The 25,583-nt window shown below is 46.1% G+C and overlaps 8 protein-coding genes across 9 annotated transcripts in view; 2 read left to right on the top strand and 6 right to left on the bottom strand.

The window, feature by feature from the left end:
• Positions 1–40: 40 nt before the first annotated feature.
• LOC128256281 (uncharacterized) lies at positions 41–1,184 on the bottom strand. The gene is made up of 5 exons (XM_052986572.1): positions 955–1,184; positions 785–898; positions 430–659; positions 266–376; positions 41–213 (listed from the first exon to the last, which is right to left on the bottom strand). Exons 1-5 carry the CDS (start codon positions 1,054–1,056, stop codon positions 42–44), a joined length of 729 nt encoding a protein of 242 aa, XP_052842532.1. The 5' UTR covers positions 1,057–1,184; the 3' UTR covers position 41.
• On the bottom strand, positions 1,130–2,554 carry LOC128256282 (uncharacterized). Its single transcript, XM_052986573.1, has 5 exons — positions 2,105–2,554; positions 1,930–2,046; positions 1,644–1,858; positions 1,466–1,576; positions 1,130–1,410 (listed from the first exon to the last, which is right to left on the bottom strand). Exons 1-5 carry the CDS (start codon positions 2,210–2,212, stop codon positions 1,236–1,238), a joined length of 726 nt encoding a protein of 241 aa, XP_052842533.1. The 5' UTR covers positions 2,213–2,554; the 3' UTR covers positions 1,130–1,235.
• A 132-nt stretch (positions 2,555–2,686) lies between these two features.
• Positions 2,687–5,587, bottom strand: LOC128256277 (general transcription factor IIH subunit 1). Of its 2 annotated transcripts, XM_052986567.1 has the most exons (6): positions 5,518–5,587; positions 5,089–5,357; positions 4,683–5,021; positions 3,657–4,625; positions 2,993–3,168; positions 2,687–2,936 (listed from the first exon to the last, which is right to left on the bottom strand). In XM_052986567.1, the coding sequence occupies exons 2-6, from the start codon at positions 5,240–5,242 to the stop codon at positions 2,811–2,813; spliced, it is 1,764 nt and encodes a 587-aa protein (XP_052842527.1). In that variant the 5' UTR covers positions 5,243–5,357; positions 5,518–5,587; the 3' UTR covers positions 2,687–2,810. The 2 variants fall into 2 exon arrangements, with proteins under 2 accessions (XP_052842527.1, XP_052842526.1); XM_052986566.1 differs by lacking the exon at positions 5,518–5,587 and having other exon boundaries at positions 5,089–5,468.
• Positions 5,588–6,010: 423 nt separating this feature from the next.
• LOC128256284 (activity-regulated cytoskeleton associated protein 2) lies at positions 6,011–6,878 on the bottom strand. The gene is given in 2 exon segments (XM_052986575.1): positions 6,011–6,464; positions 6,466–6,878. Coding segments are annotated over 2 exon segments (585 nt in total). The 5' UTR covers positions 6,745–6,878; the 3' UTR covers positions 6,011–6,158.
• Positions 6,879–8,219: 1,341 nt separating this feature from the next.
• LOC128256280 (activity-regulated cytoskeleton associated protein 1) lies at positions 8,220–10,623 on the top strand. Its single transcript, XM_052986571.1, has one exon. The coding sequence runs from the start codon at positions 8,351–8,353 to the stop codon at positions 9,119–9,121; it is 771 nt and encodes a 256-aa protein (XP_052842531.1). The 5' UTR covers positions 8,220–8,350; the 3' UTR covers positions 9,122–10,623.
• Positions 10,624–11,374: 751 nt separating this feature from the next.
• LOC128256165 (uncharacterized) lies at positions 11,375–13,024 on the top strand. Its single transcript, XM_052986299.1, has 2 exons — positions 11,375–11,531; positions 11,717–13,024. The coding sequence occupies exons 1-2, from the start codon at positions 11,472–11,474 to the stop codon at positions 12,530–12,532; spliced, it is 876 nt and encodes a 291-aa protein (XP_052842259.1). The 5' UTR covers positions 11,375–11,471; the 3' UTR covers positions 12,533–13,024.
• A 439-nt stretch (positions 13,025–13,463) lies between these two features.
• Positions 13,464–16,835, bottom strand: LOC128256109 (spermatogenesis-associated protein 20). The gene is given in 7 exon segments (XM_052986204.1): positions 13,464–13,860; positions 13,862–14,070; positions 14,135–14,340; positions 14,439–15,259; positions 15,261–15,906; positions 16,227–16,445; positions 16,516–16,835. Coding segments are annotated over 7 exon segments (2,526 nt in total). The 5' UTR covers positions 16,686–16,835; the 3' UTR covers positions 13,464–13,605.
• A 406-nt stretch (positions 16,836–17,241) lies between these two features.
• LOC128256276 (protein Shroom) overlaps positions 17,242–25,583 on the bottom strand; it is a 46,636-nt gene continuing 38,294 nt past the window's right edge. The window contains 3 exon segments of the mRNA XM_052986565.1: positions 17,242–17,845; positions 17,930–18,187; positions 18,253–19,705. Coding sequence (XP_052842525.1) covers positions 17,582–17,845; positions 17,930–18,187; positions 18,253–19,705 — 1,975 coding nt within the window. The 3' untranslated portion in view covers positions 17,242–17,581.

The following is a 25,583-nucleotide window of genomic DNA, read 5'->3' as shown; positions in this document are numbered from 1 at the left end:
GGGTTCTACTCAAGCAAAATTTCGAAATATGTACGTTTGTTCTAAATTTTATTGCTTTCAATGTGTTTAAAAATCTCCTCAAATGGTTCTGATATAAGCTCAAGAATACTTTCTCCACAGCCGGGTTCATAAAACTGACAATGATCATTCGAACCATCGTGTTCCGCTTGGTAATAACGCAGGGGCAGGTCCTCTGACTCGGAAGTGCTGGGACTTTGGAAAGAACAATATTAGATTTAACTTTATAAATTTAGCACTACAATACCTTAATAGAACATGCATTAAACTGCCCAAAACACCATTGAATTCATCCAATTGCGCAGCACTTGTTTCACAAATCAGGCGTAGCAAACAAGTTTCGCCTTGAAAACCACTCCTGAAATATGAAACGTAGTTTGGTACTAAATTTGAAATCTATAGTTAACTCACCTCTTTAATTTGTCTATAAATATGCGATATATATTTGAACGAGTGAGCAGGGATCGAACTTTACGTTCATGGTGGTTTACTTCAGTGGATTCCTCCTGTTCCCCACCGCCCACTTCATTTTCCTCCACCGTGCAGTTATGGCACCCAGCGACCAATTTTCGGGATGACTCCGCCTCCGTTTCAGTATCGGTGTCTGCCACCACTTCCTCCGACTCTATGGGACCGTTTTGCTGGAATAAGAACGATGAGTAAACAACCAAACAATGCTCCCATTCTGGTTGAACTGTTAATTGTGCCATAAAGGCGTGTTAATTGTCAACAAATGTGGCGTTTTATAGCCGTAAATGAAACTTACAAATATTGTCCATTTTTTCCAGTTTGTGGGTAAATTGTAGTTGGCCTCAAAATTATAAGAGACAAACACATTTCGATGGGGCAACTCGAGCGGAACAGCAATTGCGGCAAAGATCTAGGATTGAGATGATTCAACAGTATCTTTTACGAGTAATAACTTAAAAAACTTACACCATGGGTGCTGGAAGCTGTAAAAGCCACAAAGGAGTTGGTTATATCCAGATAAAAAGTGAAGTGGAAAACCAGGCAGACAAAATAACTGGGGAAATTCATTTTCTCAAGCCAAAGCAGCACGATAGACCTCCACGATGTTCAGAAAGCAACTGAATTGCAATTGAAGCTAAGTACTAACAGCAAGTGCGTGGCTCTTGCCAAGCGAGAGGCCGCTAATTGGATGGGTAAACCCCCCAGAAAGATACTTTTAGGTTCCCCCCAGGTAGTCCACTTTATTTTCATCTTCGTCGGCTTACAATATCGCTTAGAGCCTGTTCCAATGGCACAGAAATCAGGTCCAAGATGTTTTCATCACAGGTTTTGGTATAGGCAGAGCAATCCTGATGCACCCGTCCATCCCATTCGGCCTGGTAATACTCATGGGGCAGGTGCTCATCCTTGGAGCTACTGGGACTGAAATAGTAGGTAGTTTTAGAAAAAGTGAGTTGCTATGAATAAATAAACTCACCTAAATATTATGTGAACTAGGCTGCCCAAAAAGCCATTTACTTCGCCCAGTTGAGAGGCATTTGTATCACATATTAAGCGCAGCAAACAGGCTTCAGCAGAAAAACCAGACCTACATTTGATTTTATAAATTATAACTCACTTAAGTTAAATAGTAACTTAGTAACTATAGAACCCACCTCCTTAATTTATCCCTTAACATGGCATAAAAAACAGAGCGACTCATTAGAGTTAAAGCACGTTTTTCTCGCGATGCAGCATTGGTTGAAGAATTATTTGAGCCAGTGCTATTTGCTCCGATTTTCCAATCCGTACAGTTTTGGCAGTGCCTGCCATTGGAATCACGTCCTGTCGTCGGATATGTCAGATAGCCTTCCTCAAAGTCCTGACCCATCTGATAATTTTAAGTAAAAACACAAACATCAAACAAAAGACTTAGGAAGCGAACGTGTGAATAGAACCCACCAAAATCGGAGGATATTTGTACACGTGCTCCGGTTGGTAGTAATTAAACTCATAATTGTAAGACAAAAACACATTGCGATGTGGCAAGCCAATGGGCACTGATATGGCCATGAATATCTGCAAAGCAAAACAAATTATACAGGAAAGAGCCAACAAGCAGTTGTGTTAAAATTACCCCATACTCGGAGTTGGTGGTAAAAAGCAGCGTAGAGTTAACCAAATTCAAGCTCAATACTATGGCACATAAGCAAAGCCAAGGGCTTAAGATCAAAGATCTGTACATGGTATTCAGAAGTTTCTAATATCCAAAGGTAATCCAATTCCGATGTTTGACTTGGAGCGTTTCGAGACCAACTGGCGGTCGCTTCGAACAAAAGACGGCAAGAAAGGTGCGCATCCAAGAAGCTGTTAATTAAAACCCAGAATTCGAAATCTGTGTCGCCCCGAATCGGTTTAATGCAGTTTAAACTGTAAGCGCCTGATCGATTATTCAGTTTATTGTCTTCCATTCCGCTTGATTAAAGTTTCCCGAAGAACATCGTTCAACGGCCTTGAGGTCAGGTCCAACATAGTCGCTTCGCATTGGCTCGCATAAGAAGTGCCAGCCTACTGAAGCGCCCAGCGCCCATGATTACAACTTTTATAAAACTATCAGCTCTGTTAATTGACCGGCACGAGTACGCACCAAAACTAACCGCAGTCCCGGCAACACCGGTACGCGAATTCTCCAGCGATAGACATGGAAACAGGGCTGGACTACCAAGTTGCAAATAATGTTTTATTCCAATGCGCTCCGCATACGCTTATAGTTACTCCTAGTCTATAATAATGGTTCTTGAGGTGTGTGGCAGACGCTCGAGATCGCCTCCGTTGGGCGTTTGCTACCTGGTGTTGCGCAGTTTCCTCTCCTTCCAGGTGGCGAACTTTCCGTTGGCGGTGCGCAGCAGCTGGTTCATGTGCTGGGTCAGCGAAGAGCGCAGCGGCGAGAGCTCGTGCATGGCGCGGTTCTGAATTGTTAGGTTATTAGTGATTTATTCAATAAATATAATATATGAAAACCCACCTCAAAAGGCACTAATTTGGCCATTTTGAAGCGCTGCAAGGTCTCGTGCATACGCTGCAGCTTTGCCTCCAGCTCCTCGGAGGTGGGCGGAAAACAGCTCCAGAAGTGCTTCAGCAGCTCGGACAGCGACAGATACAAATGGCGCAGCTCGCGTTGGAAGTCACTGGGCACCAGTTCTGCAGGGTAAGTAAAAGCAAATAGAAATTATTTATTTACGAGTAGTAGTTTTAAGTTTTTAAGTAATTTTTGAAAAGTATTAGCTCAATCATGTTTGTATACGTTTGCAGAGAGTATAGCCATCTAGCCATGTCCATCTATTCGTCCGTTTCTTCGCAAACAAATTTAAAGTTTTAAAGCTACCAGAAAAAAATGTTTTAAAAAGTCTTATTTCTATTGCAGGTAGTAGGTAGTATATAGTAGTATAGGTCGTATAAGTATCGGAAATTGAAAATTTAAAGAAACAAAATTATAGCTTCGTTGCTTCGTTAAATGTATGCAAACATTTTCTTCGATATCGCTATTTTGAAATTACGGTTTTAAATTTATAAAAATCGGAAAAAGCAATACAGACGTCTTATAAAATACTTAATGTATCATAAGCTTCGGCTAGCTTCCTTTTGTGTTCATTAAATCTATCTTTATCTTTGCATAACTTCAAACTTACGTCCCGCTGACTGCTCTTGAAAACCGCGCATCATGGATCCGCCAGGACTCAGTTCGCCCAGGGCGTTTACCGCCGCCTTGGAGCAGATAAAAGTTCGTTGCACGTTGCGGTTCAGCCAGGACTCCGAGTTGCGCACCAGCTTATACTGCACCTCCTCCAGACTCATGGGGTCGTTGTGGTTGTCGTACATGCTGTTCTGGACAGGACCGTTGAGGTAGCGCTCCACCTTGGACAGCTCGAACTGCTTTGACTTGGTGGCCTTGTCGCCGTGGGCGGCATTGTCGTCCCCCTCCATGAGGGGATCACCCAGATCCTCGTAGTGAATCTTCTCCATCAGTCGTTGCTTCTTGCTCTGCGGCTCATCCTTGTCCACCTGATCGGCGGAGCTCTTCGAAGCGCTGGCCGTTACCGTGGCCTTTCCATTCAGACCGTTCGTATAGGCGGATTGCGAAACCGGTCCGTTGGCATTGTTGGTGCCATTGGTCATGGTCGAGGGTGCTGAAGTCACATTGGTGCAGGTCTTGAGCACCATGATGGAATGCTGGTTAAACCGCTTGATCATGTTCTGATGCACAATGTTGCCGCTGTTCACAACGTTGCGATCGCCGGCCACACTGCCGAAGCCCTCCTCCAAAGGAACATCCTCAAACTTCTTGAGGTCCAGCAGGGGATCACCGGCACCCTGCTGCACGGCCGCCTTTAGGGCCTGATCATCGATCTTGCCGCACTCCGTAAATATATCCTTCGTGCCGGCGGTGAGGCGGTCACGATGGAAGTAGTGCGACTGGAAAAACTTGGTCCAGAACTCGGACTCGGGCATCTTGGCGGGCACATTCTCGAAATGCTTGCGCTTGACGGCGGGGTAGGTCTTGAAAATGCAGTGAATCACGTCGGAGGTGAGGTTGTATTTGAGGCCGTTGCAGCCATCCGTTTGCGGCTTGATGTCAGCCAAAAAGGCGCCAGAGACACCTAATAACAAGTAAAATAAGTAAGAAATAGAAGGAAAATAATGGACTTCATACGGACCGATTTCCTGGGACTTGCCCATCTTCTTTAGGGCATGGTCCTTGGCGTGTGTGGCCCAGAACTCGTCACTTGTGAGCACCTTGGTGATGACAAGGTCCTTGTAGAGCTGCAGAAGATTGGGGTTCTCCACGAGGATGCGGTTCTTGTCCTCCAGGTCCTTGTCCACCTTGCGCTTGAAGTTGGGCAGCAGCTGCTGCAGCAGCTCCTTCACCTTGTCCCGGTCGGCGAGCATGGCGGGCTGTCCCTGGCGATTGACAAAGTGGAAGGTGGAGGTGTTCCCGTCGTGCAGCACCACCTGCAGCTGCACTTTGGGCTTGCCCTCGGGCGAGATCTTCTGGGCTGCGGGGGGAAAGGGATTGCGATTACTGCCTGCCCTGAGACGTGTGTGTGACGGAGGTGCACCCACTCTTGATGTCCGCATACCGATGGGAGACCGTCACCGTGTCGCGATGCTCCGCCATCCAGGCCACCCGCTCGTTCATCACGTAGAGGGTGCCGTCGCCCTTCTTGTACCGCACCTCGCCCATCTGGAGCAGCACGTCCTCGCTGCTGGTGGTCATCGTGTCCTCCGCCCGGCGCTCAGCAGTCGTAGTACCAGTCGCAGATCCACGGTCGCCGTCTCACATCAGAGCCTCCGAAAGGACGAGCAAGAGGACGCCAGCAGAGACTTGCCACCTGAAAGAGCAGGAAATTCGATCTGAGAAGCATCTTCGAAAAGGAGCCGCCTGGATGCTGGGAACGCGAGCTCCTCCGGCGGCACATTTCCCCCATCCGTAGGTCGACAAAACGCACAACTCCACGTTATTTGCACAATATTACTGAAATCGAAACGCACCTCAGAGCAGATTTGTGAAATGCCAAATCAGCGTGGCCAGACTTTGCCATTAGGCGATAGCGAGTCTGTAAAATACCAGAAAAAAATACTGACGGTTAGAGCTACACAATTCCTCTGACCAGATGGCAACTTTGTTGGCGGGAGATTTAAATATAAATGACTTGCTGACAGCTGATTTGTAATTAAAAAATACATTGTTTAACTTACTATGACAAACAGTTATTAAGCAAAAATAACATAAATTTATTTCTTTTTATAGAGTTAAAAACATAAATAATAAAAATTGGACGTTATTTAAATTATTTATAATAATAAAATATATTTTCCCACATGTCGTATAGTTGTGCAAAAGTACCGAACTTACTTTTCAGCTGTCAATTACCTATATTCAATTAAAATAATCAAAACATAAGTATTAAAAGTTTTCTTTTCGATATCGTTTGCGAAATTTTGGTACACTGGGTAATTCCCCCTTTACGAAACTCTTTTCACAAAATCTAGGAAATCTTTATTAATTACACAAATATATTAAAGTGTATCTATCTCAAATGTAAATAAAATAAAGTCTTTTTTAAGATTCAATTGATTTCAGCCCTTCTTTATTTACCTATAGTATAAAACTAACTAACTTATGTCCGACTTCAGTGCTTGGTGCGCTCCACAGTGCGCCCCCGGTCGAGCAGTTCGCGGAAGGTCTTGATCTCGTGCCGGGGAATGCTCTCGCGGTACTTGGGCTGCATCAGGCCGTAGATGAAGTCCAGCTCCGTCTCCTCGTCGTGTCGTCCCTCCGGCAACTTGGCCAGCAAGGCTCGCTGCTTGCAGACGAAGGAGTCGATCACCTCGTCGTGGGCCTGTTTCGTCTCGAAGATCTCCATGTAGAGCTGGTAGGAGGGTTTGGTGGGCGAGAAGTGGTCCCGCAGCAGTTGCAGGGCCTCCGGCCAGGTCTTAGGCGTCCCGGCGCACACCCTTCCACCAGAACACGGCTATGTTGCTGAACAGCAGGGGCAGCCCCTTCAGCGCATCCTTGTCGCTGATGCCCTCCACCTCCTTGTACGCCTCCACCGCGTTGATGAACTCGTCCACGGCATCGTGATCCCGCTGGCCACTGAAGCGGACCGTACAGTTGCTGAAGCTCCCCTTGGAAGGCGGCTCCTCGTCTTTGATCGGCGCCAGGGATCGAATGGTTTCGATGAGTATGCGAAACTGTTCGTCGGACATCTGCGTCATTTTGTCGCCTTATTTGCGGGTTTTGTTTTGATTCCACGAAAAGTAAACAAACACCGGAAATATACCCGCTTCGAAATGATTTTCGAGCAAACGATTTGATGGTAGAAGAGCAACTGGCGTAAATTTTTGCCTGCTCAACGGTTTTCTTGTTGTGAAATCATACGCAATTCCTTCTCCCCTCTTTGACTAAAAGCTTTTTCGAATTTCGAAAAGTAGCCATTGCTCTCTGAAAATGATAAAATTAAATGGGCAAGCACTCTCTTGTTCTCTGGGGGGTTTCCCTCTCCTATCAACAATTCGATTTACACGAATTCGTTCACCAGATAAAGTACCCCAGATAACAGGTGGCATTCAAACATGTTATTTTTATAATTGACAATACTAAAAGAAAATTGATTTTGTTTGTTGATATGTGGAATAGCAACTCCAACCATCTTATACTTTTGGCAAACATTTTTCCATAAACCGGATTTCTGAGGTCATCTTTATCGATTTCTATTGTCGAATTTAGATATAAATATGTATGAAGTAAAAACCAAGATAAATTAATGACGTCACATAAATAACAGTTGCAAGGAAAATAATGTCATTAAACGGATTAGGAATACATATACATATCATACCATTGTGACAAAAAACACGAATACTTTTCAATTAAAAATAACAAATCATATTTTTATAATTAAAAACTTTTAGGCCCATTTAATAGTTACGGTTTCTACTTTTAGTTCACATCTTTGTTCCCTCTCCCTATTATTCATTTTATAGAATTTCGTGTGGCAATGTAATATTCTAGATGCAAATAAACACACAGTTTTCGCAATCAAATGAATTAATGACTGAAACGGAAATCGATAGAAAACGAAAAATGTTCACAATTCAAAGCTATTAAATTGTTAAAATATTTTATGTTTTTTTATTTTTCAGTGTGTTGTTCTTGGTATTTTTCACAATTACAAATTTAAATATTTAAAAAAATAATTTTATAAGAAGGGTATGATTCAAGAAATGATTAAGTTCTCCCCACAAACACAATAAACACAAGTGCGGTTTTAATGACAAAGTCTACTATATTTAAATCGAACATAGTCTTTTGAACATACATATGTACATATTACTCAGTTCGATATTTCGCATGGGAATGTAATATTGTAGACAACGGAATACACCCCTTAAAATGCAAGAAAATGTCTCTAGTAACCTAAACTTAGAAATAATCAATTTAAACATATTTTTTATCAGGTTTGTTTATCAGTTTTTGGGGCAGTTACCGGCTTTCAGTGTTATTATTATATGGTGACGATGATTCACTGGCACTGGTAGCAACCAAAAAAAACAACCGGCAACGCCCGCTCTTTGGCTCCTCCGCTCCCACTTTGGCTCCTCCGCTCCCACTTTGGCTCTCCCCAAATCCGCAAGCTTTTTCGAAGTTCGATTTCACAACGGCCGGGTATAAAAGGGGGCCCCACTTGGGAGAGCTCCTCAGTTCGCAACATCGGCCGCATTCGCTACACTGGCTTTGTCCGCCGACCAGAAACTCACAGAGCAAAATACCTAAAACGTGTTGTCGCCCACTTGGTTCCACTCCAACCTCAAATAGCCGAAAATGGCCCAGACCTTTAACATGACCAGCGAGCAGCTGCATGAGCTGATCGAAGCGGTGCGAGTGTCCGCCGCAAGTGCCGCCGGAAACGCGGCCGCGGCCGGAGCAGCAGGCGCCCAGGGAGCCAAGGGCAAGGGCAGCTTCTCCGCCTGCACACACAGCTTCGGCGGAACCCGCGACTACGACGTGGTCGAGGAGTTCATTACCAACATCGTGACGTACAAGGAGCTGGAGGACATTAGCGACGAGAACGCCCTAAAGGGCATCTCGCTGCTGTTCTACGGCCTGGCCTCCACCTGGTGGCAGGGCGTCCGCAAGGAGGCCGCCACGTGGAACGACGCCATCGGCCTCATCCGCGAACACTTCTCGCCCACCAAGCCCGCCTACCAGGTCTACATGGAGTTCTTCCAGAAGAAGCAGGAGGACCACGACCCCATCGACACCTTCGTGGTGCACAAGCGGGCGCTGCTCGCCCAGCTGCCGGCCAATCGGCACGACGAGCAGACCGAACTGGACCTGCTCTACGGCCTGCTGAACATCAAGTACCGCAAACACATCGCCCGCCAGAGCGTCCAATCCTTCAAGGAGCTGCTCGAGCAGGGCCGCATCATCGAGCACAACAACCAGGAGGACGAGGAGCTGACCGCCGCCACGAAGAATGTGCGTGGCTCCCGTCGCACCACCCGCTGCACCTACTGCAACTTCCGGGGCCACACCTTCGACAACTGCCGCAAGCGCCAGAAGGATCGCCAGGAGGAGAACCACGACGAGTAGGCGATCACGACACCACCCACAAATCACAGAGGGGCACCAACGGCCACCAAATGACATCACCGGTGGCCCCGCCTCTCACTCCCCAAACATTCCAGAACTTTTCGTAGCCACACTGGCCGACCAACGTCAGCGAGAGCCCACCAAGCGGAGAGACAGGGAGCAGCAACATGTACGACAGCAACACCAGCAGCAGCAACACCAGCAGCAGCAACATGTACAGTAGCAACACACCAATCTCTTCACACTCACTGGCAAATGGCGTGCCGGTAAGCCTCGATCAGCATCTGACCCACAAAAAATCACGCTGTTTCCATTACTTCCACCCGAAAACGGCTCTACTTTCTTATTACTTCACGCTGCCCTGCGGCTCTTTTGGCAAAGAACGCCAACCATCCAACCAGCAATTCACTCAATTGCAACATTGATTTTGAACTCACAACTTGAACAAGCTATGCTTCGAGAATCATTAGGCGGCGGCGACTGAGGATCAGGCATTTCGTCCACAAAATCGCTTATTTGCAATGAATAAATGTGAAATTCGAGCCTAGGCTTCGAATTTTATGTTTTGACATTGCGACTGCGAATGGATGTTGCTTGATCTTCAGTCGCCGCCCACTGCCCAATGATTCTCACAACCGCCGTCTCCACTTTGTGCCGCTCAGCGAAAGATAAGTAGCGATGTGTTGGCTACGAAGAGGGGTGATCGTTATGTTGAAAAATGTGGCGATCACCGCTTTAGTGACCATTTTCCCTTAATCTTTCGACTGATCCAGGTCCTTTGTGAAGCTGGCAAAAAACCCCCCGTCCGGTGATCGCCCGCTTAGATCCTTTTGCATGTGACATCGACAGCCCCGAGGGTCGGCGCCGCCCACTTCCGGCTGCAGCTTCGGCTACTTCCGGTGGTGGGTGTCGTATAACCCCCCGCAATGTCTCTGGTGCGAGTGGAGCTACAGCGGGCGCGAACCGGGCAAAAACTAAATTTCCACGGAAATTTAAAAAACCAACCAACTATTTTTGACTTTTGTCAAAACAATTCGTTACCACATAGCACTACGATGGCTCCCGAATCGCCATCCGTGCGGTTGGCACGTCAAATTGTCCCATTCGGGATCACGGGTGTAGGGCTGTTTATCATTTCACCCCTGCGATTCCGCGACAAGCTTGAGGCACGCCAGTACCCATCACAAAAACCACAACGAACCCGGGCTGGGACTCGTCGCTGCCGCGCCCCTCCAGCCGGCACAGACTCTCACCGCCCCCCCCCCCCCCCCCATGCGAAACCAGGCCCTTGTGCAGATGACATAGGCGCGTACAGCCATCCGACCCGGGATTTGCCCGAACCATGGTGGCCAGACTCGCAGCGTGCGCCATCAATCGGAGACGTGGCCACAAGCACATCAAGAGTCCTGCCCGCAATCCTCACAACGAAACCAAGAGTGGGGGCCTATTAATGACCGCAAGAGGCTGAGGTGAACCGCATCAAGTAACCAATCAACTTGTAAGACTGAAACCAGAAAACAAATACAAACTACAAAACAACAAAACCTAAAAAACTATGCAATTGTTTTTATTTTATTGGTGGTAACTATTCTTACAGATTTCAGCACATCCGAGAGAATAAACATTGATGTATCACATAAACATTTAAAACCGTTTTTTAAAATCAAATTAAAATTTCAAATTTTAAATTAAAAAAATTTCTAAAAACATAATTTGCTTACCTAAAAACAATATAACAAAGGTCGAATTTGTTTTATGGATTTTTTTCTTGGCCTAACCAGTTCGGTCTGTACTTAGCCGCCAAGAACCAATCCATGAAATTATAACAAGTTCAATAAAATTAATTTGGTCAACAAAGCCATAAGCCCAATATACCCAGTACTCTTATTAAAACAACTTAAAAAATAACAGAAAACAAAAGAAAACGTAAACACGTTATCGATAGACTCCGTGGCGGCGGAAATGACAGAGTTGCCAGCTAGTTGTTTTAATACCAGATCTAGTATTATTTGTTTACGAAATTAAATTACCGTAATAAATTCAAGAACTTGTATTTGCTTTTAGAAATTGAAATTGTGTTGCCCTAATCTGAGTGAACTTTTTCGATTTATTTGTTTTACCTTAAGATGCTGGTGAAAATTAAAGTGCAACTTATAATGGTAGACCAATAAATAAATATTAAAAACATATTTAATTTATAAAGTAACAGGTCTTTAAATTTAAAGTGAGCCAGGTATTTTGATGTGATTTGGCGCTAGACCCAGATTGAATGGTTTTCGACTAGCTGCATTCGGTCACACTGGCGAAAATAATAATATTTCCTAATCAATATACCTGATATCAACAACTGATGCACAAAACACACCGTCTCACCGACAGCCAGTACATGGAGGTCGAAGGCTTGCTGCAGGTAAGTGGATGCACTGCATCCCCCGACATTTCCGGATGGCCCACAGACAGCTACAACGCCCTTTCTTTTCGCCCCGTCGCCATACACCACACCACACCACACCACACCACACCACTCCGCACTCCACACTCCACACTCCGCCCACTCGAAAAACCTGGCCAAAAACCACGCACACATTCGCGCAGGCCATGGACATGCCCACCAGCCACGATCCGGAGGCGGAACTGGAGTCGGAGTCCACGTCGCTGTGCCGCCTGAGCCGCTACAACGTGACCAACCTGTACGATGGGCCGGCGGCGGCGGGCGGTGGGGCGTCTCTGGCCTCGGGCCGCCAGCGCTGCTACACAATGCCGCATGTGCCACCGCCAGCGCCGCCCTCCACGCCCACCCTGCTGACCGTCGGAGGCGGTGGCGGGGGCGGGGGCGGCGGCAGCAGCACCTCCGTATCCGTCTCCATCTCGCCCACCTGCTCCATTGGCAGCATCCATCCCCTGGATGGCCAGAGCCAGAGCCTCAGCCAGAGCCCCTTGAACCACTTCATCTATGTGAAGAACGGCAAGAACCTGCGTCGCGAATCGCGCTGCGTCGACTCGGAGCTGTCCAAGCTGTTCAACGTGGTGTCCATCACGAACCGGCTGACGGCCATCAAGAATCGGAGCGGCGGTTCCATTTCGAATTCCAATTCCAGCGGTATCCTCAACGCCTCGCGCACCATATCGAAGCTAAATGGGGCGACGGCCACCAAGATCTTCAAGATCCATCGGGATCCCAAGGATTTTCTGCGCGAAACGGACGAGGATTCGGTATCGGCGCCGGAGTACGACGAAGAGGAGGAGGACACTCGGTTCCGGTTCTTTCGGCGGGCGCGCTACTCGCGCAGGATGTCGCGATCCGGACGCAAGTTCGCCCGCAAGTTTGCGCGTTTCGAGCACCACGAGCGCATGGAGACCATCGTCGACAGCTTCGATGCGGCCATGAGCTTTAACGATGCGGACACCTGAGAGGCGGAGGCCACGAAGATGAGGGCGACGACGACGACGACGACGACGACAAGAAGAAGGACGACGACGGCAACAGTTGAGGATGAGGACGAGGATGAGGCATGGCAGATGGTCGGCCAAACAATGTGATGAATGTGAATTTCAACTAAATTATTTTAATTGCTACAAACTACTATTATTACTATTATTATTACCGATTACCGAGCTGTTCTCTCCATACGTTTAGTTTCCTTCTACGCCGATTGCCGTGGCCTCCGGGATCCCAGCTCCATTCGTTTCGTTTCGTTTCTATTTGATTCGATTCGATTCGAACCGGGCTTGGATGCGGATCGCGGACGCAGCGCAGGGCACGCATTTAGTTTAAAGCCTAGTTTTACGCCTACGCCTCTGGGGCGGAGCAGGTGCAGCCGACCACCGACTGGTTGTTTGCTCCACGAACAGAACGATTCCAATAAATGCACAAAACGTGTTGTATTCGAGAAGAGAGATTAATCGACGCTGTTTTCATTTATAGAAGTGATTTTTTTTAGGCTCTGAAGCAAATAAGTACATTATAGAAAATGACAAACCAACTGAGAAATTTGTTTACTCAAATTCAAATTTAGTCACAAAACTCAAACAAATCTAATATTCAATTGACAAATTCAATTCATTACTTACACTTAATGGTGTCACGATTCCACTGGTTGTATTTCATGATAATATGGAATTTTTAAGTGGTCTTACACTTCTGCAATGGAATAAAAAACCAGCCTTTTTGTAAGGGGTTTCCCCCTCTGTGTTTATTAACTTTTTTGTATAGACATAGGTTATTTTAGTTGTATGTTGCTTTAAATGTACAAAGCAACTTCAACCAACTGTAGACACCTAGGGAGCAATGCAGGCGGGGAAAGTCTCTCAGACTTGAAGCTATAGTTATATGACTCTGTCGCAAGTCTATTGGAGTCTTTATTAACGCCTACTTACAACTAGGCAGTTCCGAGAACTGATTTTCGCTTTTGAAGCAAAAAAAATAAACAACATTCAATAACATCTAGATGATCTAAAAATATAATTCGAGAAACTCCTAGGATTTAGTCACGCTTCGAGAAGAAGAACTCCATTAGGTTATTCTCCAACTGCGTTGGACAGGTAACCGGCATGCGACATGCTCGCTCGTGACAAATGTAAACCGTGGTCTTGCCATTGACCATCTTAAACTTTGTTTGCAGGCGATGGTTGGAGGAGTCATCCGGATTCGCGGGATCCACATGCACTATGATCATGCTTGGGATGTAGAACTTGCGGCAAATCTCCACGAAACGCTGGGTGCTCGGGGAATCCGGTCCCCACCACTGCCACAAGATCCAGTCCGTTCTCGTGCATCAGCAGAGCCGACATCATTTCTGGTAGAGCGTGTCCGAAGGGCGAGACGTCGGCAAAGAAGTTAAGCAACTTTTCGGCCTTCTCTTGGTAGGCATTCTCCTCGTAATAGTGCGCCAGCAGGACGAGATTGCGGGCGGATACACTGTTACCGCAAGGCTCGGCACCATCGTGGTCTACAAAAGGGTTTCACAAAGTCACTTTCTGGATCATAAAATCAATAAATTAAAAAATATTTACCCTCCTTTAGCCGCACAATAACATTGGGCGCATCCTCCTGCGAGAAGAAGTAGGCTCCATTGCGCTCGTCCCAGAATAGCTTGTTCTGGGTGTCCTGCAGTGTCCTGGCCCAATGCAAGGCATCGATGTCCAACGTGGCCTTATAGTAGTCCAGCAAGCCCTTGATGAGGAACGCATAGTCATCCAGGAAGCCATCGATTTGGGATCTATAATGTGGAAATATTTTAAAAGTAATAACCTGAATTATAACCTGCTTAATTATTAAGCTGCTTAATCTTTCATTAAAGATTCACTGAAAACTCACTCATTCTTCTCCAGGGTTTCATCTCCCAAAGCCACGCCATAGCAGGAGCGAATGAGAAGATTCTCTTCCGGCTTAAACATCTCCTTGCGCAGAAATTCCAAAAGTTCCTTGGCCGTCTGCATGTACTGATTGCGGTTGGCGGAGTAGCAGCTGCCCAGTTTGCAGAGGCCCGACAGCACCAGGCCATTCCAGGCGCATATGATCTTGGTGTCCAGGTGCGGACGCGGCCGCTTATCCCGCAGAGCATGCAGAATATCATTGGCTGTGGCCAGCAGGGTCTCAAAGTACTCCGCAGGCAAGCTGCAATTGGAGCAGGTCTCCTCTGCTGATCCTCGCACAATAAGAATGTTCTTGCCAGTGAGGTGGCCATGTGGATCACTGTAGGTCGGTACATTTCCCGTTGGCTTTAGCCCGTAGTGGAAGGCGTAGACCTCAAAAGCCTTCTCGGGCGTAATGTCATCAAACCGCTCCGGCTGAGCCTTGAATGCAGCTTCAATCTCGTCCCAGGTCCAGGCGTAGAAGGCTCCCTCCACCTTCACTTTGTCTTCGTGGGTGGGCAACGAATCCGCATCCTCGCCGGCAAAAAATCCCCCCAAAGGGTGTCTTAGGTCCTTCATTAAATACTTGTAGATCTTGTCTGCATAGCCCAGAAAGGCTTCGTTCCTGGTCATCTTGTAGGCATTGGCAAAGGCTGCCATTAGTTGGCCTTGATCGTAGAGCATCTTCTCAAAGTGGACGTTGTGCCAATCATGGGTGGTCGCGTATCGAGCAAAGCCTCCAAAAATGTGGTCATTTATGCCACCCTTTCCAATGTGATCCAGCTGTTTGAATCGCCATGTCCAGCACATCCGCATCCTTGGTGACGGAATACGCGTGAAAGAGAAAGTTGAGACGCGGTACCTCCGGGAACTTGGGCTCCGAACCAAAGCCCCCATGGCTCTGGTCGAATCGCTGCTTATGGATGTTGATGGCTTCGCGTAGCTTCTCTCCAGAACTTCCTGGTCCAAAGGCTGCATCTGCAACGGCCGCCGCATCCTGGTTCCTCTGCAAGGCGCTGAGCAAAACGGTTCCTGCCTTCAGCAGAGATTCCTTATCGGACGACCACTTCTTAGCAATGGACTTGAGCACAGTTTGGAATGAGGGCATGCCGTATTGGGACTTGGGCGGAAAGTAGGTTCCCGCCACTAAGGGAGCCAAGTCTGGGGTTAGCCACACGCTCATCGGCCAGCCACCACTGCCCTTGGACATGAGCAGGAACTGCATGTAGACCTTGTCGATGTCCGGACGCTCCTCCCGGTCCACCTTGATGTTCACAAAGTGCTCGTTCATAATGGCCGCTGTTTCGGGGCTCTCGAAGGACTCGTGTTCCATCACATGGCACCAGTGGCAGGTGGAGTAGCCCACCGAAAGGAAGATGAGCTTGTTCTCACTGCGGGCCCTTTCGAAAGCCTCATCGCCCCAAGGATACCTGCAGGTAATCAGTTTTTTAATTAATATCAACACTATTTGATTGCAATTGTTCCCCCTTATTTTTTTCCAATCTTCGTTTAACGATTTTTAATTTGTTTAAATTATAGCTGATTTAATTTATATAACAAGCATTGAATGCGCAGTAAACAATTTAAATATAAAATATCTAAAGCAGAGATATATTACAAGTTGAGTTTAGTTAACTAGTTTGGAGTGGGTGATTTATACCGCCTCTTATCTCTTATCACACGTGACTTTTGGTTCAACTGACACCCACGCACTTCGATTTCAGGTGCACCCACGCTTGTTGCTACTCACCAGTCCACTGGATTGTAGGCATGCTGCAGGAGATACGGCGACTTGGAGGAGAGTAGGCGATTGCCCTGCTTTGGAGGCTCCTCCTGGGATGCCCCTCCGGTTGCCAATGCCTCCTTGACTGTCACCTGGGATGTCGATGCCTCCGTAGAGTCCTTGGCTGCCTCTGCGGATGCCTCCTTGGGTGTCTCTCCTCCGCTGGCCATTCCCCTGAAATTCTGGCTATTCCGCCGATTTGTAACATTAAAACAGGTGGTTTCTGCTTTGCCTGCCCCAAACGCTGTGTACTCACTTGCTCAGCGTGCGACTACGACAACCGATGTGTGGGAGTCGCAGGTTCAGGTGCAGGTCCCGTCCGATTCCGACTGATACCGCTTCGGATGGGGATGTATCTGGCTGGAGTTTCAAGGTCGTGTGCAGAGTGCTTCGTATCCGCGGGAAGAGCGGTCTGACCCTGAACATAGCAGACGAATCGGGAGCGGGATTGTCGGGACTTGCGCGGTGCTTTCACTCGACCTCGAACAATGCCAAAAAAAAACTGCAACGTGTGAATTGACCAATGTTTTTAATTTTTGTTTAGCATATCGACTGTAGAGGTGGCACAGAATGCGATGTTTATCCGATACTATCGTTAGTTGAAACTTGGGAACATCGATAGCCATCGATTATTTGAAAGCTATTTACTGTTACGGATTAAAATTATTAAATGGGCAGTTAATAAAAGTTACAGTTACAGATACATAAATGAAAAAAGGAAGATTTTAAAAACAAAGGAAAAATGGATACGTTTTAACGTTCTATCCCTTCCATTCAGAATAAGAGGAAATGGAATTATCCTTAAGTACGTGATCAATTAACTAAAAACAGGAAGATCCTTTTTACCAGGTTTAATGATGAATGAGATTTAATCTAAATTTGAAAACCGAAAACGGTTAAAACTTACTCAAATTTGGAAAGCTAAAAAAACTATTATTTTTGTTGCCTACTTTCAGGCTGTCCAATCCAGACACAAATGCCATTTTTCTAATTTTCATGGTTTTATTAATGCATACAGTTTATCTTTGCTTTGATAATTATGTAGAAAATGCTTACACCTAGGCGGCCGATATATAGAATAATTAACCTACTAGCTAGTTGAAAATCACAAATGAACATACAATATTTATACATTATAGTGTGGGTATGTGGTAATTAAGCACATTGTTTTAAACTAATACACATTGCGGACTGGACCGGCGGATCCTGCGGACTCTCGCGATCGGCTCTCAACTTTGAGTTGACAGCTGGGAGAATCAAATCGAATCAATCGAATCGAATCGAATAGAATCGAATCCGGCCATTGCCATTGCCATTGGCCATTAACAATCGCTTTGGACTAGCGCATCGCTGAGGGAGCCCAGCTGCTCCTCGCTGCCCTTGATCCTTTCGGCCAGGTCGCGTGCATCGGCGATCAGCTTGGCCTTCATGTTGATGAAGTAGTCGTAGTCGGCGCACATGTCGGCGCTGAGGTTCTTGCCCAGCAATCCGGCGATGCTGGTGCCACGTCGATCGATGTCCGCCTTCAGCCGCTGCGCCTCCTCCAGCTGCTCGTACAGCCGATCCCGCTTCGATTCCAGCGCACCCTAAGGATTGGCAAAAAAAAAAATATATATATATATAAATAAGTAAAATGCATTCATTTTTTAATGGTATGTATGTGAACCCACCTTTTCCTGCTGGCGCGTTTCCAGGCTACACTCCGTTTGGGCCAGGCGCTCGGAAAGCGAGAGGAGCAGACTGGTGATGTGACCCACGTCGTCGACGTAGGTGCGGAACTTGGACGCCTCGCTGGGCCGCACCTTCTCCGCCAGCTTGGCGAAGAGCTCCTGGCCCAGTTTGTCATTGGCGGAGCACTCCTCGCCAATGGTCTGCTGCTCGCGCTTCAGGGAGCCAATTTTTTGGTTCAAATGCTTGATAAGCTCATCCTGGATAAGAAACACATGGGTTAGATTACATTTTCAATTATTTAATGCCAGTAAAAAATACGCACCAGCTTCTGTTTGATTAAATTCGTTGGCTCTTCGCTAGGCTCCCCCAACTGCAGCTCCACACTGACCAGACGCAACTCCGCCGACGACGAGGTGGCCCTCATCCGCATCAGCGTGGAGGTGCCCACATCCCGCTTGGCCAGTCGCAGGGGCACATCCGGATTGTACAGATTGCTCACGTACTGCGAGGTGGGCTTGCAGCTCTTTGGTGTCAGGATGTCGGCGAGCTTGTCGCCGGGCGGCAGCAGCTTCACCAGCTCCCGGCTCATCTGCTCGTGGTCCAGTTCGATGGGCTGGCGCTGGCGGGGCTGCAGCGTGGTCCTGGTGGGGTGCTCCTCGCGTGCCGCCTCGAGGTCCGTGTCCCTGTCCTCCAGCTCGTCCGTCTGGCAGGCCATGTCCGTGGTGCTGGGCTTGGTGTTCACCATCAGAACCAGTTCGCTGCGCTGCATCAGCTGCAGTTCCTTGATTTCGGGCTCCTCGTCGGTTAGCTGTTCCTCCTCTTCCAGCGGCGGCGGCGGACTGGGCGGCGGTGGCGGGCTCATCAGCGTTTCGTTGACGAACCCACTGGCAGTGGGACTGCTTATCAGGGGACTGGTGTAGCCACCCAGTAGCCCCGTATCGCATAGATGCGCCGACATCAGCTGCGACTGCAGCTGGGTGATCTTCTCGATGTTCTCCCTCAGCGATTCCTGCCTGTTCATCGTGGGCTTGGGCGGTGTCATAGGGTTCGTGTTTGAGTTTGTGATTGTGTTTGTGTTTGTGTTCAGGGTGGTGCTGATCACCTCGGCGCGGAAGATGTGCGCCTCGGGCTTAGGAATCGGTGTCGCTATAGGATTACTATTGAGTATGGTGCACTCCAGGGAGCTGGTGCTCAGACTGCAGTCCGAGTGCGAGGAGGCCGGCGAGAGGCGTGGCGGTGTGGGCGTGCTGGGTGGCAGCACCTCCTCCAGCGTCGTCTCCAGGTCGTGGACGGCCTGCTTGAGATCCACGTGGGACTGGGACATCGGCGGCATGGTCACTGCGCTCGTGTGCTTCACATCGTACGACTGAGATCTCGTGTATTGCTGCGGCGACGCGGACTTCGGACTCTTTCCGTAACCCTGAGCTGACATCACCGGCGTGGAATACCGCTGCCCGCCGGCGTAGTAGGGGGGCGTGGCACCCGTGGGCGAGTTCCCAGCCAGATTGTTGTTGGAGCCATAGCGCAGGGTCACGTTCGCATCACCATTGGGTGATCCTGGCTGCAACTTTGGCTGCTGTTGCAACTTGACGCCCAGCGGTAGGACATCCGGCAGATTGTTGGGCAGTTTACCGGGCACCCCGTAGCTGGGCTTCGTGTGGGCCACCAGGTCCTCATTGGAGGTCAGGGTGAGCTTGTAGATGCCATGGTCGGGATCTGTGTTGTTCAGCTTCTCCAGACTCTGGCGCGGCAAATACGAAGCCTTGGAATTCGATCTGAAAGGATAAATTAAAAGAGTTTTATTAGTTAATAAGTCAACTATATTTTAAATTAGGAATTTAAATTAGAAGACTGTAAAATTAAATTTACTGATTGATGGTTAAATATTAGACTAATTTAAAAGAGTTTTATTAGTTAACAAGACAACTATATTTTATATAAGGAATTTAAATTAGGAGAGTGTAATATTAAATTTACTGATGGTTAAATATTAGACCAATTTTAAAAAATATTTAAGAAATCTTAAACAAAGAAGACAAACAGAAATATATGCTTAGCAAACGTGTCCCAATTCCTGTTATAAAATTAACTAGACTCTTCTTATATCATCAAGTTTTTAGTTATGTTATAAAATTAACTAGAGTCTTCTTATTTCTTTATTTTATATATTTCAATTTTCTTCAAATGTACTCAGAACCGCTTTCATCGGTTTGTGGGCGTTGCTTTACTGGTTGGCAATTTTAAGGCTGGCTAGCAGCACTTTGCTGTCGCCAAAATGTCAGCCATTCGGGGGTCAACTGTGGGGTCATCGGCAGTAGCCGCCACGATTTGGCAAAACGGAAAAAAAAGAAATAAAAAGTGTTCCCCGAATCGGACGTCTCATTAATGCAAATTCGCGACCATAATCTGGACAGATGCTAATTGAGTCCTCGACGGGCGCAGTCACCATCCAAACACGATGCAATCTTTATCTCCGAGCACCCACATATTGTAAATTATTATAATATGATGGCGAAAGCGACGACCGATGAAATTATTCTGTGCACGACGCGCGGCGACGACATTTCGTCGTGTGTTAAGCTGATTTCCAAGACACAGGGCACAAAAAGGCGGAATAAAAACGAAAGTGAAATGTTTACAGTGCAATTATAAAGAGTTTTATGTTTCACAGTTTCAAAAAAAAAAAAAAGCAAAAGTCAGAGTCGGGGGCCTCATTTTAGTGTGCAAGGCGTATGACGACTACGTCCGCTTCCCCTTGACAACTTTCAAAAGTGCTAAACTAATTTGTTATGTTTTTGTGTACATCTCATCTCATCTCGCCTTTTATTGTAAAAGCTTTTGTTAAGACTTTAGCGCATATCGTTCGGCTTGGCCACCCCCAGGTTGCCAAAATCTTTATTGTTTCTGCATTACATACCATACATGGTATATATGGTATATGGTGTTTTGCATCTGAAGAAAGCCGTCGAAGAAATGTTGTCGCATTTGCATAAATTAAGAGCAGAGTGAAAGAGCAGAAGAAGCGGGGAATACGTTTTGGCCTGGCTTACATCACACAGCTAGACAAAACAGCTGTTGGATGTTGAATGTTGAATGTTGACTGCTGAATTTTGGATGTATCAGCGGCCAGTTAGCATTTGCATAAGCCTAGCCTTTTGTCTAGATCCCCTCTTCCTCTTCACTTTCTTCGCCGAGAGAGACGGCTAGATGCTGCCATTTCGCCTTTCTTAATCACTTCCGTTCGCTTGTTAAGTAAGTCTATTTTTTTTTTCAGCTGCCAATTTGGCTAAGACAAAGGCAAGAAACGGTTGCATTAGCATAGATTTGCATATCGCGACGATGACATCACAAGAGTTAATTGAAAGCAGGTCCAACGTAAGCCCAGAACATACACAACACTTGCGAAGGGTGGGGAAAAACAGAGATAATTGTTCATATCTAGAGGGTTACCATCTTGTAATCTTATGCCAACAACATAGATAGGGCCTTGGAAAAGCAGACCCTTGTAATCCCCCAAGAATTCCTCTTTCGAGCACCAGATTTACCTGACATAAGCTTATTATTATAGATACACACCCTCAAATGCAACAGCTTTATTATGATTCACATCACAGATCGAAAATAGCTCTTTTTTGCCCACTAATATTGTATAATTCCCAATAATACTCACGGCGGGGCCAAAAAGACAATGACAAAAACGTATAAACTTATAGACTATGAACGTGTAGAGCCGAAAGAAAGGGTCAAAAGAAATGTTCGGACACTGGGCTAAATACATTTCCATACAATTAACGCATATTTTATTTGTATATTTGTATATTTGCCTATCTTTCCCTCTATTTGGCATTATTAAGCCGAGCGGGGCGTTCCATTTGGTTATGTGATGCAAATTATGAAAAAATTGATAAATTGCTTGGCCTTGCATAACCGGCGGCAATGTCGACAATAAACCGTTTTCTTCACTATATATTATATATAATATCTGTATAGGGCTGGAAATCGGGTATTAAATGCTATATGCCACCGCCACCCGCCTGGTATGGGATAATTGGTGGGTTCACTGGCTTTTGGGTGGTGTTGCCGATCCAGGTCTTGGTCAGTGGCCTTTTGCGTTGCGCGTTGCGCATTGCGTATGCAACTGCAGCAGCAACTGCAGCAGCAGCTGCAGCAGCAATTGCAGCAGCAACTAGATGTTGCACTATAATTTTTGATCAGCAATATAACGAGCTGTTTGCCGCCGCTTGTGGCCGACTAGTTTTCGTTGATAGTAAAAGTATTTTATTTAAATATGCCGACAACGGCAACGACAACGCTGGCGACGCATGGAAATCACGTTTTTAACATCTCGTCTTAACATTGAGCCGAAAAAAAAAGGCGAACAAATGTTGCTGCCGCTGATGTTGTTGCAGTGCTTGTTGTTGAAAACATAAACATCTCACAAGCCCAGCCGAAACCGAAAACTGAAAACGGGTTTGTCGGCACAAGCACCGCATCGCCACCACATTTTCACTTGCCGCAAAATGACGTCAAGTCAACATACAACGCACAACATACAACATACAACATACAACATACAGCATACAAAATACAATAAGAAAGGTAAACCAAGCCAGATGGCAATGCAGTTAGCTCTTTCTTTGAGGGGAAAATCGCCAGAGGTCGGCACTGTGGCCAGAACAAATCGCTCATGAGCGGCTTTTTACCGCGGTATTCAGGCAGCGACAGAGGCAGAGACATCAAACTATGCCATAAATTTCTCTTGGAAAACTCCAAGCAAAACAATGCGGCAACATCATCATCTTCAACCACAACGGCAAACGGGCAATAGTAAAAAAGAAAAGAAAAGTTCTCCATCACTGAAATGTTTGCCAAGTGGGCATCTTTATCTGGGGTCTGTGGAAAAAAGACTTACTTCTAACCTTCTGGCAGAGAGTCCCACAATTGCCGCCTGAGATTTCCACGCGCTACCTGAATCCGAGTCGAAAACTTTTCCTCTCGAGCAATTTCTGCCTGTTCATCTGTTCATCTGTACATCTGTACATCTGCCTCGTGATCGGACTCCAATTGTCTGCCTCGCCGTTTGGTTTCTTGTTTTCTTTTCTAATGCCGCAGCTACTGTTGCCGCTGCTGCTGCTGCTGCTTACTGTTTGCTACTGTACCATAATTATGATCCATTAATTCTGGCAGCAACGCCAACAATGATGGCTTGTGCAATATTTTTAATGTAAAATCGATTTAATGGCGCTTTTCGCTCGCGGCCCTCGAGCACCAAAAATAGACAGCTTGGGAAATGCAGCAGTGGCCGTAGAAAAGGCAGAAACAGCAGAAACAGCAGCAACAGATGCTCCATGCTCTTGGCCCAGCCCCACGTTGAAAGTGTCGAAAGTGGTCGGCCTGTCCCATTGAATCCGATGAAACGGGGTAATTAACTTGTGAGCTAAACGGCCGCAGCTCATCATAATTACAGCTAAAAAGATGCCTGCAACCAGGGGGCAGAACATAGCAGAAACATCTGCAACAGCAGCAACAACAGCAGCAGCAACACGGCAGCAACACAAGCAACACTAGTTGCAACCAGCACGGGAAACATGTGTGCGCACTGGACTGGGACAGCAACAAGCTTGTAAATAATTCCAGCCCCACCTGCCGCACTTTAAATAGTTACTTTTGATATTCGCAAAGTTGCGTTTGCATAAACAAATTATTCAGCCAAGTGCGGGCCTTTTGTCTGCTGGATGTTGATAGGGGATTGCAGAGGAAGTGCGAGATTCAATGGTGCACGGGGAGAAAAGTGTCGAATTTTCAAATTGCCTAATATTAATGTTATCAAAATTAAGAAAGAAAAAAGAAAAATAAGAAAAGATCAATGCTTAAGGCTTATAAATAAGAGAGAAAATATAAATCCATTAAAATGTATTTTTAAAAAATAAGTTTTTAATCATAATACATAATAAAATGTATGAGAATTTAAGAATTTGATATAATATAAATTGGCAAATGGTAATTTGGAGTTTTTTTCACCCCATTTCAGTGAGATTTTTTTGTTCAGTGTAACAAAGGGGTCAGAGGGGGTTCCACTGCTAATATCCGCGACACATCTGCCAATGACATTTTCACTCTCAGCCCACTTGGCATATAAATTGTACACACAGCAATAGCGACCAACTTGTATTGCCCTCGGGCGCATGCGCAACACGTCCGCCATGGCCGGATCAGCATATACATATATATATATATAGGGGGATATAGCGGGGGATATAGGGGAAAGACTTTGAGCCATTTGCGATTTTTCTGTGTGTTTTTGTTTCAGATATTACACAAAAGCCGCTGTTCGGCTTGTCGTCGAATGCCAAAGTGTTGCGGCCATTGAAGGAACTGCCCTGAATACGGATTTCTCATTGTTTTTGGCCAACTAATTTCAGCCGAAAGAGAGCGAAAGATAATGGACAAAAGAGCGAAGAGACCAAACACACATTTACTTGTTAGCCAAGATCCGGCGGCGAAGAAATGAAATAAAAAGAAAAGTAAAGAAAAGTAAAATAAAGTAAAGAAAAGAAAAGAAAAGAAAAGCATGCGAAGCGGCTTTTAATTTCTTAATAACAGAAATTTCTCAACAAACTACAAAAAAAAAAGAAAAACGAGAGAGAGAGTGAGAAGAAATTCTGTAAATGTTGAACAAAAAAAGCCGGAGAACTTCCTACATCATAAAAGTTAGTTAAAAGTTAGTAGGGTCTTGTCATGAACATTCATTAGCTGTTTATTGCATGCATTCTCATAGGGCAATTCCCAAACAAATAGCCATGATCATATGAAATGATATCACCCATGCAGAACTGCAATTTCATAGGGAATTCGCCAGTGAGATCACCAGGAATAAAGTTTAGATACACGAAACGTGCCACAGACAAACACACTCAAACTCGTACTTTCAAGTACGTTTTTTTTTTTTTGGGTTTTTTTCTTATTTTTTGGAACGAAAGTGAGAGATTGATGAATGGTCTTGCGTTTAAGTTTCAGACCATTTAATTGCCTCGAATGCGAATGTGACCTTTAGCATACCCAACCACATATATATTTATTCACAAGCAATAATGATTGCAGATTGGCGAGAATAAACAATGATCATCTGTTGTCGTAAGGCAGAACAAAGGGAACAGAAATCAAGGTTAATCCAATGAAATCGAACCAAACTCCGCGTAATTAAAGCATAGTGAATTTGCATCAATCAGCGATTATTTATGCAAATTCTCTGTGAACTGTGTGAGAAGACGGAGCAAAAAGTTCAGATATTCTCACGCTGCTGCCGCTGAACCGAACCGTTTCGAAATCGATTGATCGATTTCTGATACCAATATATTATAGATAGCTGCTTATGAGAACCTGCCCCTGCACTTTGATCGTGTTTGGCATGTCACGCGCCTGTCAAGCCAAAAAAAAAAGCGCAAAATAATTAAGAAAACAAAAGAGGGTTTAGAAGCCTGACGTCACAAGGTTAAATTTCAGAACTTGGCCCGATGAACGAGTGCAGAAAAACAATGACAGCTGAGTAATTTAACCGTATTGTTACAAGGTCGCCCCTATAAGACAGCCAAACCTTGCCAACTCATCCGAGAGTTCTTGGGCACGGCCCTTTGTCTTTGCCTTTGGAGAGAT

The sequence above is a fragment of the Drosophila gunungcola genome (assembly GCF_025200985.1).
Source record: "Drosophila gunungcola strain Sukarami chromosome 2R unlocalized genomic scaffold, Dgunungcola_SK_2 000013F, whole genome shotgun sequence".
Lineage (NCBI taxonomy): Eukaryota > Metazoa > Arthropoda > Insecta > Diptera > Drosophilidae > Drosophila > Drosophila gunungcola.
Note: the sequence above shows the minus strand (reverse complement) of the source record. Positions and strands in the feature narration are given on the sequence as shown.